The 16629-nt window shown below is 45.3% G+C and overlaps 1 protein-coding gene across 5 annotated transcripts in view; it reads right to left on the bottom strand.

Annotated features, from left to right (window-relative positions):
- Window positions 1-16221, bottom strand: part of KCNT2 (potassium sodium-activated channel subfamily T member 2) — a 229981-nt gene extending 213760 nt beyond the window's left edge. For 3 of the 5 annotated variants that reach the window (XM_079981180.1, XM_079981182.1, XM_079981183.1), the window contains exon 1: window positions 15672-16221. In XM_079981180.1, coding sequence (XP_079837306.1) covers window positions 15672-15766 — 95 coding nt within the window. In that variant the 5' untranslated portion in view covers window positions 15767-16221. The remainder of the gene's footprint in view (window positions 1-15671) is intronic. The other 2 variants (XM_079981179.1, XM_079981181.1) reach the window with 1 other exon arrangement.
- Window positions 16222-16629: the final 408 nt, after the last annotated feature.

Below are 16629 nucleotides of genomic sequence, written 5' to 3'. Positions count from 1 at the left end.
TGTTCTGGTTCGCCAGAAGCAGCTTAGTCATGCTGGCCACATGACCCAGAAGCTGTACACCGACTCCCTCGGCCAATAAAGCGAGATGAGCGCTGCAACCCCAGAGTCGGTCATGACTGGACCTAATGGTCAGGGGTCCCTTTACCCTTTACCTTCAAGTACCTCCAAAAGAGGTACTCCAATATATATGTGGACTGTCCCTGGATCAAATGACTCTTCTGGAAGTTCTCTAAGCTCTTAACCTAGCTCAGGGTTGTCATCTGAATTAGCCTGATGTTCAACTGAGAATCAATCGCAGCCAGTCCATCATTTGAAAAATAAGACTTTAGAGCCGTCTTTTGCAAAAATGGCAACTAGACATTCCCTTTTGGTGACTGCAGCCTTGGTTTAAGGAACCATTTGGCATCTAGCTTGCATATCTGAGTTTCTAACACTGGTTGTAGCAGGAGCAGGATGAGGCAAGCAGAGACTTAGACCTATTCTAAACTACTTTCGTTTCAGTACCAAGACCTAGCAACCCAAAAGAAGAAGGGTGGGGCAAGTCAAATCCCTGAATAAAGGTAACTTAGGCTTGCTTTGGCTGGCTCTGTTCATGTCGGCACATATCCCTGTACATGCAGTTTTCTCTCAGTGCCATTTCTTCCCTTCTATAGCACTAACATGTGTATTAGAAAAGTGGGAGAAGAATCATATATGTATTTTGCTTTTGCATATCCAAAATAAAAGCAAATGGCCATTCATCACCTGCCCTAAACTAAGGAGTAACCAACATATACTACAGATGTGCAGCTTCAGATGAGATAATTCATTTGTGCATTTGCATGTGTGGATTGTAAAAAAAAAAAAAAGGTTAACCAGTTAATGGTTCAGGATTGTTTAAGATGACTTGTCCCTAAATGTTGGTTCAGCTTTCCCTAAATGTTGGTACCAACTTCAGGATTTTGGGAGCCCTCCAGCAAGGCACCTATAATATACATATATATATATATATATATATATATATATATATATATATAAAAATCTGTCAAGGTAGATGCTGAATAAATGGCTCAGGCTTCACACAGGCAAAGTATCGAATATCCATTGCAAAGATTTTCATCTCTGTGGCAAGCCTTGCCTTGGTATCACCACGGGCAACAAAATGTCAATATCTGAGTGTGGGAACTTGCAGAAGGTCAAGTCTCTCATTTACTGGTGCCGAGGGGGGGGGGGGAGAGATAAAAGACCACAGCACAAAACACAATTATGAGCACATTAGCTCTGTTAAACCAAATGGAGCTTAAAGTGTGCATAAAGAGCCAATTTTCAAAGGGCAGCAAAGTCACACACACCTGGCAAGCCCCCAGCCCCTTCTTAGCAAGATGTCCCTTCGGCATGATGTTTGTCTAGTTATGCAGCTCCTGAATTTGGATTGGGTATAGACCCACTGTTATATCAAAGAGAAAATTGCTTTGAAAAGGTTACATCCGTAGGAAAACAGAGCTTGTAAAAGGGAAGATAAACATGAACATCTACTAATTAACGGTGCAATCCTCCAACCATGTTAAGCTAATCCATCGTTTTTCATTGTATGCTCTGGAGATATCAGGACACAATTTCTATTTAACGCCAGGATTATTTTTTCCAGGCAGAACTCACCGGAAATCGGCTCTGCCGCCTCTTAGGTGGGCGCCACTGCCATTATAAGAGAACGAGGGAGGCATTCATGGTGAGTTTGGGCACCTCTATTTCTACAAAACCAGCACTACTTATTGGCAAGTAACTGAGCAAGCCCAGTGTGAAGAAGGATTCATATTGTCCCCTCCCAAACCCCACCTGTGAGGGGATCTTGACCTTCATGGGCCCACTTAGGATGCTCTGGCTAGATAAATGATTCCATAGTCCCATCAATTTGACACCCATTCCCTTGCAGCCTGTGACAGGAGTGCAGGATCCATTTGGGGAGTTGCCTGAAGCTCCAAACTTCAACCAACACAGCCACCATTAATGGTCAACCCACAGCATTAGGAGCATCCTGCTGCCTCCATCTCTTGGATATGTCCCTCTCAGGCACCCAGTCATCTGTTCTTCTCCTTACAGCTCCTGTTTCTCCACCTCCAAACAGGTTATTTGGCCCAAGGTTCCGACAGAAAGTCAATAACAAGCAGCAGCCAAAGGCAACCATGAAAACACACCACAGGGGAGACAACACACAAATCCGAGCCAGTCAAGGTGCTCCACAAAAATAAAGCATGGTTAGCCACAGTACCACTTCCCCAATAAGCAATGTCTGGGTGGATTGCAGTACCTGCCTATCCAAAAATGCCCTATAGAGGTTGGAATTGGACTTGTGCAGGAGCCAGTGTGGTGTAGTGGTTAAGAGCGGTAGATTCGTAATCTAAGGAACCGGGTTCGCGTCCCCGCTCCTCCACATGCAGCTGCTGGGTGACCTTGGGCCAGTCACACTTCTCTGAAGTCCCTCAGCCCCACTCACCCCACAGAGTGTTTGTTGTGGGGGAGGAAGGGAAAGGAGAATGTTAGCTGCTTTGAGACTCCTTCGGGTAGTGATAAAGCAGGATATCAAATCCAAACTCTTCTTCTGTGACAGGAGAAATCTCAAGAAAGTTCCCTCAGCTGATGCTTTCTGGGGACTTCATCTATCACAGTGTCCCTCTGATTTATTGTAAGTCTCCTGGGTGGCCTGTCTCTTCTCCTGACACCGGTGAAGACTTCTTCCTGTTGATTTTTCATTGCAGGAGGCAGACCATCTTGCTATGTTTGGGGAGCTATTTTCTCTGCAGAAGAAAACCTTGCATGCTCACAATCAAACCCTAGTGAGCTTCAGAGTTCACCTGGGACACTTCACAGACTCAGGAACCCTCGTTGCACTCCTGCTTGTACAGAATATGGCCTAAAATCCATTCCAGACTCTCTTACATCTGCAGCCTGATCAAATGTAGTGGTCCAATTCCCTTTCTGGGAAGTTCATTAAGAATTACTGCCGTTGTCACTGTCAAATGCCAGCTAAACGTCTAACAAACACAGTTAGAAATGGCTTAATATATTCACGGTAAAATAATTGGGGTAGGGTGTGTTTTTTTGTTATACTGACTATTAGAACCAAAAGAGCAATTTTAATGAAGTGCAAGTATATTCCCACAATGACACCAATTGTGTAGGAGAGCTATTTATACATACCCCTTGGGGTTTAGCACTCACGGCATTAGGTGGAAGGTGATCGCTGCTCATTATCTTACCGTTCTAGCAACAGAATTGTATTTCCGACCTCAAATCATCATCCTGTCACATACTGGAAATGGAATATCTGGGATAGGATGGCTGTTCATTATAAGCTACTCAATTAGGTGGGAGCAATATAGCCCAAATCTGCACCGAAGGCATACGCCATAGATCACAATAGGATTTCCAGTCAATGTTCTTCTGCTCTTTCTTCTCTTAGCAATTAGCTTGAACCAAACTTAAGCATCCAGTTCACTTGAAAGTAAGTTCTTCTTCCTACAGCTTGGTCTAACGCAGCAGTAAATCTCACTGAAGTGGACTCCTTTTGGAAATGAAACATTGTCCCGACCCATAAAAATGTTGTTCAAATTTTACTAGCAGAACTCTTTAAAATAAAACGGAATACATCAAAGGATAAATCCAAAATAGCCATGCAAGGTCTTGTGCTGTCCAGCAGAAAATTCTGAAACTTCAAACTGTGTCTCTCCCCCATTCCAGGCTCCATTGGGCTTAAGCTATACAGCTGTTGGAGAGCCATTTACATGCATTGTTCTCCCTGTAGCATTCAGAGACACTAAAAACACCACACCTTTGGAGGTGGTGAATTTGCAACCCAATACCTTCTTCACATGATCAGCACAGAGTAGAAAAACAATCAACAGGTAATCATTAACTAGTTGCAGCTCAGAGAGAGCTCTTCTTGTTTTCAATGTTGCCTCATGGAAAATCACCATGTTCACACTGTTTTCACCAAGACAAATTTCGACATTCTCATTTCAGTGTCAATTAAACCATCTATACTTAACAATCTGTGGCCCTGCAGATGTTGTTGGATTTCAACTCCCAGCAGCCCTGACAGCACAGCCAATGATTGGGGAGGGTGGAGCAACATCTGGTTTGAAACCCCTGTTCTAAAAAATGCACACATGATCTACTGAGTGAGCAAAGTATTCAATAGCGCTATGTATTATGGGCTGGAAATTACATCCTTAAAGCATATGTGCCCAACTGAAAAGTCTGCTGGTAAAATATGTTCGTAACTCACAAAAACAACCTTGCCAAAGCTAAATTCTTTCAGTTGTCCTCACACCAGTTTTGCACTTTGTTCTGTTTAAAACGCTATTCTTTACTGAAATGTGCTCAGTTATGTACTTGCTAATAGCCAAATGTAGTCACACACACAAATATGAATTTGGTAGAACTGAAGAAGCCCCTCTCTCCACACCCCAAAATACTCTATAAGCTGCTCTTGTTCATTACGCTGCAATTCTAAACACTTAGTCGGGAGCAATCAAATTCAACTTAGCCTGGTTTTCTTCCAGGTAAGCAAGCATAGCATTATGTTGCAAACTGCTGAGCTCCAGGCAAGTTCTTCATATAGCCCTCTTAGCTTATACAGGCCTCCTAGCTTCTGCTCCTGCTCCACCCTTTCCCCAGGCTTTCTTATAACAAAAGAAAGAATGAACACCACCATATCTCAGCACTAGAATGCACTATCCAAGGTTTATCAGTTGGTTCGCCAAGCTGAGTGGCTCTCCTTCAAGTCTTGTAGTTTTGCCACATCTAATTTGTTCTGATGACACGAACCACACAATACCACCAAGTGAGAAATCTTTTTAAGTAATGTGATTTTTGCAAAACTCAGACTGTAGAGCTGCTTAACTTTACTATAATAGTACAGTTATTTATAAAAAATTCAACAAGTGCACTTCTGGTCACATGCAGTGTGTAGAGAAGATACAGGCAATTTGCCTACATTTCTAAGCAATACTGGGGGGGGGGGTTCTTGGCCAGTATGGCTCCCCATACTTTCCACCCCACCCCCCTAAAAAGCAAAGTTTAGAGTGTTATTATTCGGTTGTAAGCACCCCTTCTGCCCATCTTCCCTTCTCCTCTTCACATAGGAAAATCCAGTGGGAAGCTTTTCATTGTTCTGTGTGTAAATGCCAGAGGTATCAAAATAATTTGACCAGCCTGGGTATTATGCCCTTTGATTTTCTGGGATGGGGAATGCATTTCCCCCTCTGCCTCAGACAACAAAGCATTTGACGTCCCCTAAATCACACCTGAAACTTCTCCACACCACACTTAATTGTGTAGGTATGAACAAAGACACCTGCTTCTTGGGAGAAAAGCAATGACAAACCTAGACAGCATCTTAAAAAGCAGAGACACATCACCTTGCCAACAAAGGTCCATATAGTTAAAGCTATGGTTTTCCCAGTAGTGATGTATGGAAGTGAGAGCTGGACCATAAAGAAGGCTGATCGCTGAAGAATGGATGCTTTTGAATTATGGTGTTGGAGGAGACTCTTGAGAGTCCCAAGGACTGCAAGAAGATCAATTCTATCCATTCTGAAGGAAATAAGCCCTGAGTGCTCACTGGAAGGACAGATCATGAAGCTGAGGCTCCAATACTTTGGCCACCTCATGAGAAGAGAAGACTCCCTGGAAAGGCCCTGATGTTGGGAAAGGTGGAGGGTACAAGGAGAAGGGGACGACAGAGGACGAGGTGGTTGCCAGTGTTCTCGAAGCTACCAGCATGAGTTTGACCAAACTGCAGGATGCAGTGGAAGACAAGAGTGCCTGGCGTGCTCTGGTCCATGGGGGTCACGAAGAGTCGGACATGACTAAACAACAACAACATGAGCAAAGAGTCCCCAGGAAAGCATGAACCAAGGGTTATTGGACAGCTCCAAGCAGGCATCACTAGATAAAGTGTGCACCCTGTAGTATCTGCACTATGATCAGTTCCACACAAGTGGAACCAGCCCACTTATCAATTCCCAACTCTCACCCTACCGCCAAATGACCCACACAGACTAGTCCTTAGCACAAAGAGAAGATTATTAATATAGCATCATAATGTGCATTACACTTTAGAAAGCAACAGGGAAAACAGTGAAGGCAGAAGGCAGAGGAACAAGGAATAAATGTGAGAAATGAATATTGTATTCTATTTACAGCAGCCCACAGAGAGGAACTGGAGCAATTCTATAGCCACGTGCACACATATTCCTTTAGGAAAGGGGCAGAAAGGCATCATATTTGCCAGTGACACATTTGTGTTGTTATCATTCTCCAAATAAATCAGTGTTGGCCAAAGCACAGCAAAAGAGTTGTCTGCCTCTCGAGGGACCACTAGGTTATGCAATCCTTCTTCATTAAATATTTCCTATCAGTGAGGGCTGACAGTTTCTATGGCAATGTAACCAAAAATTTCCCCAAGAGCAATAATGTTTCTATGAAAATATGTACACACTAGTCATCCACATAAGTGCTAATGTCACAGCAAAAAACAAAAAGTGATTTACTTAATTGGCACAGTCTTTTGCAATTCAGATCTGTGAACTCTTTCATTCTCCATTTAAGCTAAAATGCCAACTGAATATTTTCAATTTCTGCTTAAGATAATGAACCATTGTAGCTATTTCAAGCATAGGAAGTCAGACATTCCCATAAATACTAACCAAAGTATTTCAAGGAGAAAATATTTAATTTTCTTCTGATTCCCTAGGGATACTCTAGTCTAGTTTATCCATGGCAGCTCCACAAAAGGTTCACAATCCATGCTTCCCAAATTCTGATTCCATCTCTCAACAGCAGCAGATACAAAAACTTTCTGCATGAAAGGGGAGGCTTATGCAGGAGCGATGGGCACACATGAAAAGCTCCTGCACAATTCATGTGTGCCATCACCCTTGAAAGTACTGATCACTTGTTGATGGGAAAAAGTTGGTGTCTGTCTTGGCTCTTCTCCTTGGACTTGAAACTGGACTCGTAACCACATCTGGAAGTTTGAAAACCTTACTGAGCAAAGCACTAAAAGGTGAAGGTAAAGGACCCCTGGACAGCTAAGTCTAGTCAAAGGCGACTATGGGGTTGCAGCACTCACCTTGCTTGTCCACAGACAGCTTTCCGGGTCATGTGACCAGCATGAATAAACCATTTCTGGTGCAACGGAACACTGTGACAGAAGTCAGAGTGCACAGAAATGCCGTTTACCTTCCCGTCGCAGTGGTACCTATTTATCTACTTCCACGGGCATGCTTTCGAACTGCTAGATTGGCAGGAGCTGGGACAGAGCAACGGGAGCTCACCCCGTCATGGGGATTACCGAACCGCCGACCTTCTGATCGGCAAGCCCAAGAAGTTCAGTGGTTTAGACCACAGTGCCACCCATGCTATAGTGTCCCAACATAGGGCAACAGGCTACAAGTAGGTGACGCATGGTGGAGTACAACAAGACAACGCTAGGCATAGCCAAGATGTTGATGCAACACTAGGAATGTGTCCCCCCCTTCTTTGGAAGAGCAGGACAGGGACATCTATTTGCGTGGTTCATGTCCTGAGCCCAGGACTAGGCAAGCAAACAACTCTTCCTCTGCAGAGGCCGCTTCTGTGATGCACATTTGCAGCAGGGCTGATGCTGCCATGACTTTGGAGACAGATGGCTCAATGCTAGACCTTTACCCAGATGCCTCACCAGGAAGGGAGGCCACCCTGTTGGCAGAAGCCAGATGCAACTCCACATTGGGAGACATCAGGCTTCGGATATCCTGTGCCATGTGAGCTGAGTGCTCATCTGACACCCTGCTAGGCCCCACCCTGGGATCCAAGTCGCTTCCTCCCAGTCTGCTGGGACACTCTTCTGGGTCAAACTATTCCTGGGATCCTAGTTTCTCATTCCCCAGACCCTATCTGTGACCATCAGACCTTGGGTCATCCTCCTGCAGACCCAGAAGCCAATCAGGGCTGGCAAGAGTGTCAACCAATCAAGAGGGAGTGGAAAGTTAGCACCTGAGAGCTAAACTGTCAGATAGGACTTGGTTAGAGCCTGGATAGGATTTATAGGGCTAAGAAATAGCTCGGCTAGGGATTAGCTTGGGTGGTTAGGGAGTTGCTAGGCAGGGCAATTCAGTTTATTTCCCTGAAGGGAAGTAAGAGATCCTGGAAGGGGCTGTAAGTGCTTTAGAACAAATAGCCATTCTAGGAGGAATTAGTTTAATCAGAAATAAGGTTTGAAGCAGACATTTTAATTAAGGTTCTTCGTTTCTTCTGTAAAGTGTTTGTCTTATTTTTTTTGGAGTTGTATGCTCCAATTATTATTATTTTATTAAGAATATTACAGTGATTTAAAGTAAAAGAGAAAATACATAAAGAATTTAAAAGGTAGAGGAAAACAACAGTAACCATGTGACAATAAAAGTTAATTAAGATTACAGAACTGTATAATATATATGTAAATGGATGAACTTATTGTTTCCCTCAAGTATTGATTCATGGGTCACCATGGTTTCAATAAATATGTTCCAGCATTATTAAATGTGTCCATACATAAGCTTTGTCTGAAAGGTTTCAAGAGTTGTCATCTCATCTATCCACTGATCAAAAGAGGCCATATTTTTGTCCTTTCAGTGTGTCAATATCAATCACTTGTAAAGTGATTCTGACTGAAACAAAATGTTGTGCCTTAGCAGAGTAACCATTAAACTTTAACCCTGATCAATTATGTTTAAATACAATTCCAGTTTTGTTTGCAAACATGCCCCATCCTTATTTTGATCCTCTGTTTCAGGAATGGATATCACATGTTTCCCTTTCATATCATTAAGGATCCTTACTGCTGAATATTGGTAGGCACTGACGCGGGTGGTGCTGTGGGTTAAACCACAGAGCCTAGGGCTTGCCGATCAGAAGGTTGGCAGTTCAAACCCCCGAGACGGGATGAGCTCCCGTTGCTCAGTCCCTGCTCCTGCCAACCTAGCAGTTCAAAAGCACGTCAAAGTGCAAGTAGATAACAGGTACCGCTCTGGCGGGAAGGTAAACAGCATTTCCGTGCGCTGCTCTGGTTTGCCAGAAAGCGGCTTAGTCATGCTGGCCACATGACCCGGAAGCTGTACGCCTGCTCTCTCAGCCAATGAAGGGAGATGAGCGCTGCAACCCCAGAGTCGTCCGTGACTGGACCTAACGGTCAGGGGTCCCTTTACCTTTACTGCATAGAGAGAAATACAGACCTCTGAAGTGATACTGACAGAAAGTGTCTAAGCTTTAAGCATCCAGTGGGAACCCTTTTTTCCCCAGTGAAAGCCATATTCCCTTGGGGTCAAGGACTGCATACCAGCCATAGGCAAAGCCAAAACCAATGACAACATTCTTTTAGATTAACTAATCCAGAATTAAGACCATTTTGCTTCAGTGGTAAGCATCAGATTAGAATTACCAATTCCAGGCAGATCTACTTGGAAGGAAACTCCATTTGGATTGATGGCTTTGCAAATAAGCACACCTTTTTCTCTACCCAAATATATCTGCTGTTCTTGAAAGCCAGTGAAAGGAATTCCTTTCATCACAGAGACAAACATAGGAGAACCCTACCTATTTGTTCTTGGCTTGAGAAAAGACTTCTATTCTCCCAGGCAAACAATAAGGGTGGGAAGGGGAGGAAAAAGGAATCAATTTCTTTGTAGCAAATAAAATGCTGCCCCTTCTACTTGTTCTGAAGCCGTGTAGAAATGTGTTTTGTTGTGAGGGAGAGGGCTAGTGAACACATGCTAAAACACAAGGAAAAAGAAAGGGGGAAATGGACAGGAAGAAATGAACTTTGGTGGGATGCAAACTTCATGTGCTGGTCCCAGGGGCTAACCGAGAGGCGAGGTCCAAGTCCAGTCTGAGATCGATGGTGTGGCATGGAGGCTGTCCGTCAAAGCTGTAGCTTGGTCCAAGGCGGGGAGTCGAGTGGGGTCTGGAACTCTGGCAGAAGAGCAGGACAGGGTGCAGGAAGGAACAGCTAGCAACAACGTTGCTCCTGCAACCTGGGACTGGGGCTGATTGGCTTTTATCTGCCCCGAGGCATAGGGCAGCCCCGGTCCACAGGTGACTCGCCTCTCCTGGCCTGGAGGTGAGCACTCCTCCTGCCGGAACTTAGTTCCCTTCACCTCTCTGGCCTGAGCCTCTGCAGCTCAGGAGAGGCTGGAGGGTTACCAGACCCAAAGGCAACCTCAGCTTCCCCTGATGGGGCTGAGAGTGGAGCACCTGCAGGCAGTGGGTCCTCCATCACCTCAGGGGCCAGAGCAGACTCAGCTGGTGCCTGCACCTGAGGATCCAGCACAGGTGAGGACCCTTCAGGCTCAGGCCCCAGCCCCGGCTCAGCTGGTTCTGGAGGCGGGGACTCCTGTGCGGGCTGGGATTCCTCAGGTTCAGCCTCTGAGTCCGCATCCCAGGCCATCACACTTCAGAAGGGAGCTGCATAAATTGAGGCTGGAGTTGCATGTGGCCTCTGGGTCACAATTTACCTACCTAGGCACTGCATCACCAAAAAAGATGGCAGTATTACATTTTCATCCAAAGAAATAACCTTACTAAATTTTACTCCAATCTATACACCTCCCGCAACCTGTCTGAGCAGGAAATTAGAAATTTCCACTCAGGACTGATCATGCCAACCTTAACTGGAGAGGAGCAAGAATTTGTGGACAGTCCTATCACCCCAGAGGAAATAGAGATGGTCCTCAAAAAACTGAAACCACACAAACTCCATGCCTGGATGGAGCAGACTTCTACAATAGATTTACAGCAGACTTCTACAATAGATTCAAAGAAATCCTTATACCGTACATGACCCACATTATCATAGGGGCCTCCATCCCAAAAACTTGGACCTCCTCCAAAATAGTCTCTACCCCCAGGCCTCTGAAAGATAGCCTCAAAGTAGAATCATACCGCCCAATCTCACTAATAAATCAAGACTACAAGATATTTGCATCAATCTTGGCTAACTGACTAAAAAGCTTCCTACACAAATTAATAGCCCCAGACCAGGCTGGCTTTGTCCCTGGTTGCAACATAACAGACTCCATTAGGAAGTTGCAGAATCTGGTTGAACACAGCAAAACAACCAAACTCCCACTGATGATCATGTCCCTGGACATCCTCAAAGCCTTTGATTGTTTGGAATGGAAATTCTGCACCTAATAGAGGTACAGTGGTACCTCAGGTTACATACGTTTCAGGTTACAGACTCTGCTAAGCCAGAAATAGTACCTCGGGTTAAGAACTTTGCTTCAGGATGAGAACAGAAATTGTGCTCCGGTGGCGCTGTGGCAGCAGGAGGCCCCATTAGCTAAAGTGGTGCTTCAGGTTAAGAACAGTTTCAGGTTAAGAACGGACCTCCGGAACGAATTAAGTATTTAACCTGAGATACCACTGTATTAATCAACATGAAATTTGGCCCCAACCTGTGGTTTAACTAGCCATCAAGGGGAATAGCACAAGCACCCATTCTCTCATCACTGAAACAGAGCAGCAATAAGTACACAGATGTTTGCTGCATAGTATTGCTCAATGAGGCCAGCACTTCCCCACCTTTGGTCCTTCGATTCTGTTAAACTACAAGTCCCATCATACCTGACCATTGGACCATACTGGCTGCGGTCAATGGGAGTTGTAGTTCAACAACAACTGGCGAGCCAAGGTCGGGAAAAGCTGGATTCAGCAATACAGTGTGGCCAAGTACTGATTCACATATACATACTCATTGATTGATTATGGGAGCAAAAAGCATCAATTTGCACATGCATGGATAGAGTATTCATATCAGCTCACATCGTAAATACTTTTTTGTGTGATGTCTGCTTATACATTCTGATGCCAATGATATGGCTATGAGTAATCTAGTGATGGAAATGCATGTGGAAACCAGATGCAAGAACAAGTTCATATGAGGTTATAAAAACTTCACAATAGCACAGGAGTGATATGCACCTATCAAACATGAACCATCCATTTAACATCACTGAAAATCAATGTTCTCATGAAACAAACTAAGGCTACAATCCTAACCCTACTTACTTGAGAGTTAAGCCCCGTTGAATTCACGAGGACTTACTTCTGAGTCAACATGATTAGGATTGCAGCCTTATTTCTGAAAAGAATATTTCAAAGTAGGTGTGGTAGCAGCCAAGTATTGTCTCTGGAAGCCTCAGTAGGCTTCGAGATGCAGAGTTGCGTGGATTTATTTCTGGAGAAGGATTATAGAGCAGCAGTAGACTAGGGCTGGATCTAGACACGTAAAAAAAAAAAAACGTTTCAGGGAAACACATTCTAAACTTCCTAAAGGGAAATCACGTTGGCCAAAGATGGGACTCGACAGCGCCATCCAGTGTCACAGTGTTATAACGCATCTAAAACACTTTTTCTTTACCCATGTAGCGGAGTCCTAGATGTTTAGGAAAATGAGGTTCAGGTTCATAACTGGCATCTCCTGTTAGAAGAATCAAAAAGCAAAATATATTAAAGGCCTCCGCCGGAGATTCTGGAGAGCCACTGCCAATCAGAGTTTACAACACTGGAGTGGATGGGCAAATAGCCTGATCTGGTACAAGGCAGTTTCCAGTGTTCTTAAGTTCAGGGCAAGGCATGCTACAGAAAACTCATTAGGATGCACAAACCAGTGCAAACACGGCACTGTCACAGCTATTTATAAGGACTGGTTTGCTCATCTGCCTTCTTTTTCTTTTTCATAAGCATATGAAATTGCTGGACGAAAACTCATCACATTACATCTTAATTACCTGAACTTGCAATTTGACCAACAGATGTGCCCCAAGCGGACATACCACAGTGGCCCCCATTTCAGCTCAACAATTACAGTAGTCCAAATCTCTGCTCTGAGATATTGGCTAGGCAATTTTAGCAAATTAAATGCTACGTGCTTCTGTACAATAGTGCACCAACACCTGTGATCTTCAGAAAGTGTCCTTTACTGAAGCATCTTGTTTTGAGAAGTGCTGCTTGATAAATCTAGCACGGAGTGTACAAGAATCCACTGATGTCACTTTCACGCTACAACTTAAACAAAACACTATGAACACCTATAAAGACTCCTTAAAATCAGCAGTGCTTCCTTTCTTTAACTTTCATTTGCCAGCAATCAGTTTTAATGATGCAGCCAGAACCATATGTGCACTTTTTACAACAAAAGTGGTTTACCGACCATAAAAATGGTAGGCGTGAGAGAGTCATGTTGGCCTCCCTTAGAAAGAGCTCTTCCGTTTAATGGCAAACAACTTGCTTTTATCTCTTCAATACTCCTGTTCCCCCACTTGGAGTCAAGAGACATAGCTGCTCCTGCTCCTGATTCATGTCTTTTCTGCCCCTCTTCCTCATAATATCTAACTTAAAACATTGTGTGACACAGCGGCATCACCAGGGATCCACAAATTTTGTCTCGCCTGGGTAGCCAACTCAAAATGTCTTTTTTTTCCAGAAACACAAGGAAGACCAGGAACAATTCCTTGCTCCCCTCTGCAGCTCGAAGCTCAGAGTTGCAAAAAAAAAGAAAAAAAAAAGGATCTCTATAGTATCAGTAGTTTTACAACAACCAACATATTTGGGATGGTCTTATATCATTCACATTCCCACCAGCAGTCAGAGGTTAAGGAACTGCAATACCTGACAAACTTGGCCAACTGGCACAGGCAACTCTACAATTTCATGATTCTATGCTGAGATTTCTGCATTGCAGGGGGTTGGACCAGATTTCTAAAAAGTCCTTCGGGTCCCTTCTAACTTCTAGATTCCACTTACCATATACAGAGTGGTCTCTCTCTCTCTCTCTCTAATATAGCTATACAATTGGACTTTAAAACTGCCTCTCAGGCTGCAAACCTATACCCACATACCTGGGAGTAAGTCTCATTGTACATAATGGGACTTCCATCCAAGGAGATATTTTATAGGATCATACAGATAGTAACACAATTTGCCTACAGTTTGCCTTCTGGTTTGCTTTAATTCTGATGCATATTTTCTCCCTTTTATTATTTTATTCCATTTTACATAAAATATAAATGAAAAGGTAAAATTGGTGGGTGGGAATCAGAGAGATCTGCTGCACAAGTTTTTGGGACAGCATCTTGGTTGTCCATCTCGCTTGGTTAGGAATATTCTCTGATTGTACACAGCTGCAATAGTGCTGGATTTCATGTATCAGTCAGGTCAGGGGTGGGATTAGATGTTCTTCCTAGTGCCATGACTCTCTGACATATTCCACTCAAGCAAAAAGGTATCCATGCAGGTTTCAAGGAACACTGGCAAGATTGTTCGCAATCAGCATCCACCAAGACATTTCCCCCCCATTCTGAATTTCAGTTATCACTGTAAAAAGATAGGATATCTAATTAACACCTGAGACAAGGTAGCTCAGCCCCATCAGGGAAAGTAGGCAAGAAGAATCCATTCTTAAAATGTGGATCATGGAGAAAGATATTCTTGTGATCAATACCATTTATTTTTTAAGACCCTAAGGAGAAAATTGCAAGGGACTCGGCATACCTGAGTTCTGCAGGACTGCTGGAGAAAAACAGGTGTGGACTTTAACATCCATTTGGCAGAAGACCACTGACGCCCCATATAAGAGCAAGATGTGCTTTAAGAGACAGAAGCTTGTAAAATGGACTTTTTAGAAATTTCTCACAACCTGGCCAGAAGAGCACCCACCAACCTGAGGTCAGGATTCACAATCAGTGCAATGTGGAACAATACACCATGTTTTTAGAAGTGCATCGCAATCTGAGCTGACAAGCATCAATCACCGTGTCATATATGGAAGCAATGCATTTATTATTAGACATCCCTCCCAATATAAGGGACACGTGATACAGAAGGAGCAATGCTCAACACGGGCACTGGGCTTCAGATGGCACAAGCTGATGGAGAGAAAGGGAGAGGGAGAAGGGGGAAAATCACTGCTAGTAGTTTCATCCTTTCCTGAAAAGGGAAAGCCAGCCTGGGTAAACACTTTAGGGATCTCTCACACATCAGAGGCAGATAATCTCCTGCGTGAATTGGGAAGTACTGAAGGGCATGTGTGTATCCTCAGACATAAGGTAAAGGTACAGACATATATCATGAAGGGTGGTAGGAAATGTAGCGTCCACAGATAAGGAAGAAGAATAGTATGGGATAACAGCGCTATCACACTGCCGCGTTGTGTGTGTGTGTGTAGACATACACACAGACACACAACAGCAGTAGGCTAGACTTTACACGGGTCTGCAAGACGGGCACAAATGCGTGTGCGCGCACGGAAGAGTAACAGGTACAAAGGGCTGGCGCAGGCTCAAGTGACACTGAAATGCCGTGGGCAACTTCGAGGAGCGGATAAACATCAGGGCGCCGCCGCCAGCCTAAGGAAATAAACCCCCTCAGCAAGAACACGCGAGCCGTTATGCATATGCACGGGAAACGTGCGGGTGCAGCTGCGGGCACGCATGCCAAGCCCTCGCACGCACGGACAGACGGAGTTGCAAGAGGAGCGCTGCATCCTAGCATCATTGCATCTCTAGGCGATGCGTGCTGCAAACAAAGGGCAAAAGTCAACAGGGGCACCTTCCTCGTCTCGAGGAACATCCCCTCGGAGCAGCCTCCCTTCCACCTCCCCCCCAACTCACCTGTCGTCGTTCTGCCATCCCTGATCGCCCAGCAACAAATCCCGGAACCTGTACCTCGGAGGAAGCGGGGGGACCTCGCTCTCCAGATCCACCATCCTGCCTTTAGGAGAGAGGGAAATAAACCCTCCAGGCTGCAAGGTACGAGCAGCAGCAGCAGCAGCCAGCAAGCAGACAAGACGGCGGCAGCAGCGACGCGTTTGGAGCCGAGAGCGGAGAGGAGGCGCCGCCGGCGCTGCGGGGCTCTATCTTTTCCCCACAGGTGAGGCTGTAACTCCCCGCCACCTGCTGCGCGAGAGACCCTCCCCTCCTCCAGCTCCCCCGCCCGAGCGTCTGAAATCGCAACAGGAGGCAAAGTAGGAGGGGGAGAAGCGCGCGCGCGCGCTCCCGCGTGCGTCTCAGCCAACCGGGCAGCGCCTTCCGAGGCACGCGCAGCCCCTTCCAGCCGACAACAAAAGGCTCGCCTTGCTCGCTCCTATCCTCTGCCAGCACATCCCCAGCCAGCCATGCAAATGCCGTTTGGAGATGCCGCTGAGAGCGCAGCCAATCGGCGACCGCCCGGGTGGGGAAGCGGAGGTCGGTGACGTCGGCGGGAACCTCGGCCCGTCCACCAATAGCGAGCCTCGCTTGGTTAGCCGAAGGAGGGCAGAGGGGGGTTTCCTCGTGCAGGCCAGGACTGAGCAAAGTGGCTGGGGGAGAAGCAGCCGGTTAGCGGGTCTGGAAGATGCGCTCAGGATAAACCTGCATCCAGTTCTATTAAGTTCTTTGAGATTATTCCCAAATTAATGAGTTTGCAGGGGGGGTTTCCTCTCCTCTCAAACTGGATTTGCTCGTAGGATCATAGAACTGTAGAGTTGGAACCAGCAATGCAGGAATCTCAATATTCATGGCAGGCGGTCATCGCAACCTCTGCTTTAAAATCTCCAAGGAACGAAAGTCCACCACCTCCCGAGGGAATCCG

This window comes from Podarcis cretensis (genome assembly GCF_951804945.1).
Source record: "Podarcis cretensis genome assembly, chromosome: 6".
In the NCBI taxonomy this organism is placed as follows: Eukaryota; Metazoa; Chordata; class Lepidosauria; order Squamata; family Lacertidae; genus Podarcis; species Podarcis cretensis.
This window is presented reverse-complemented; position numbering and strand designations above follow the sequence as displayed.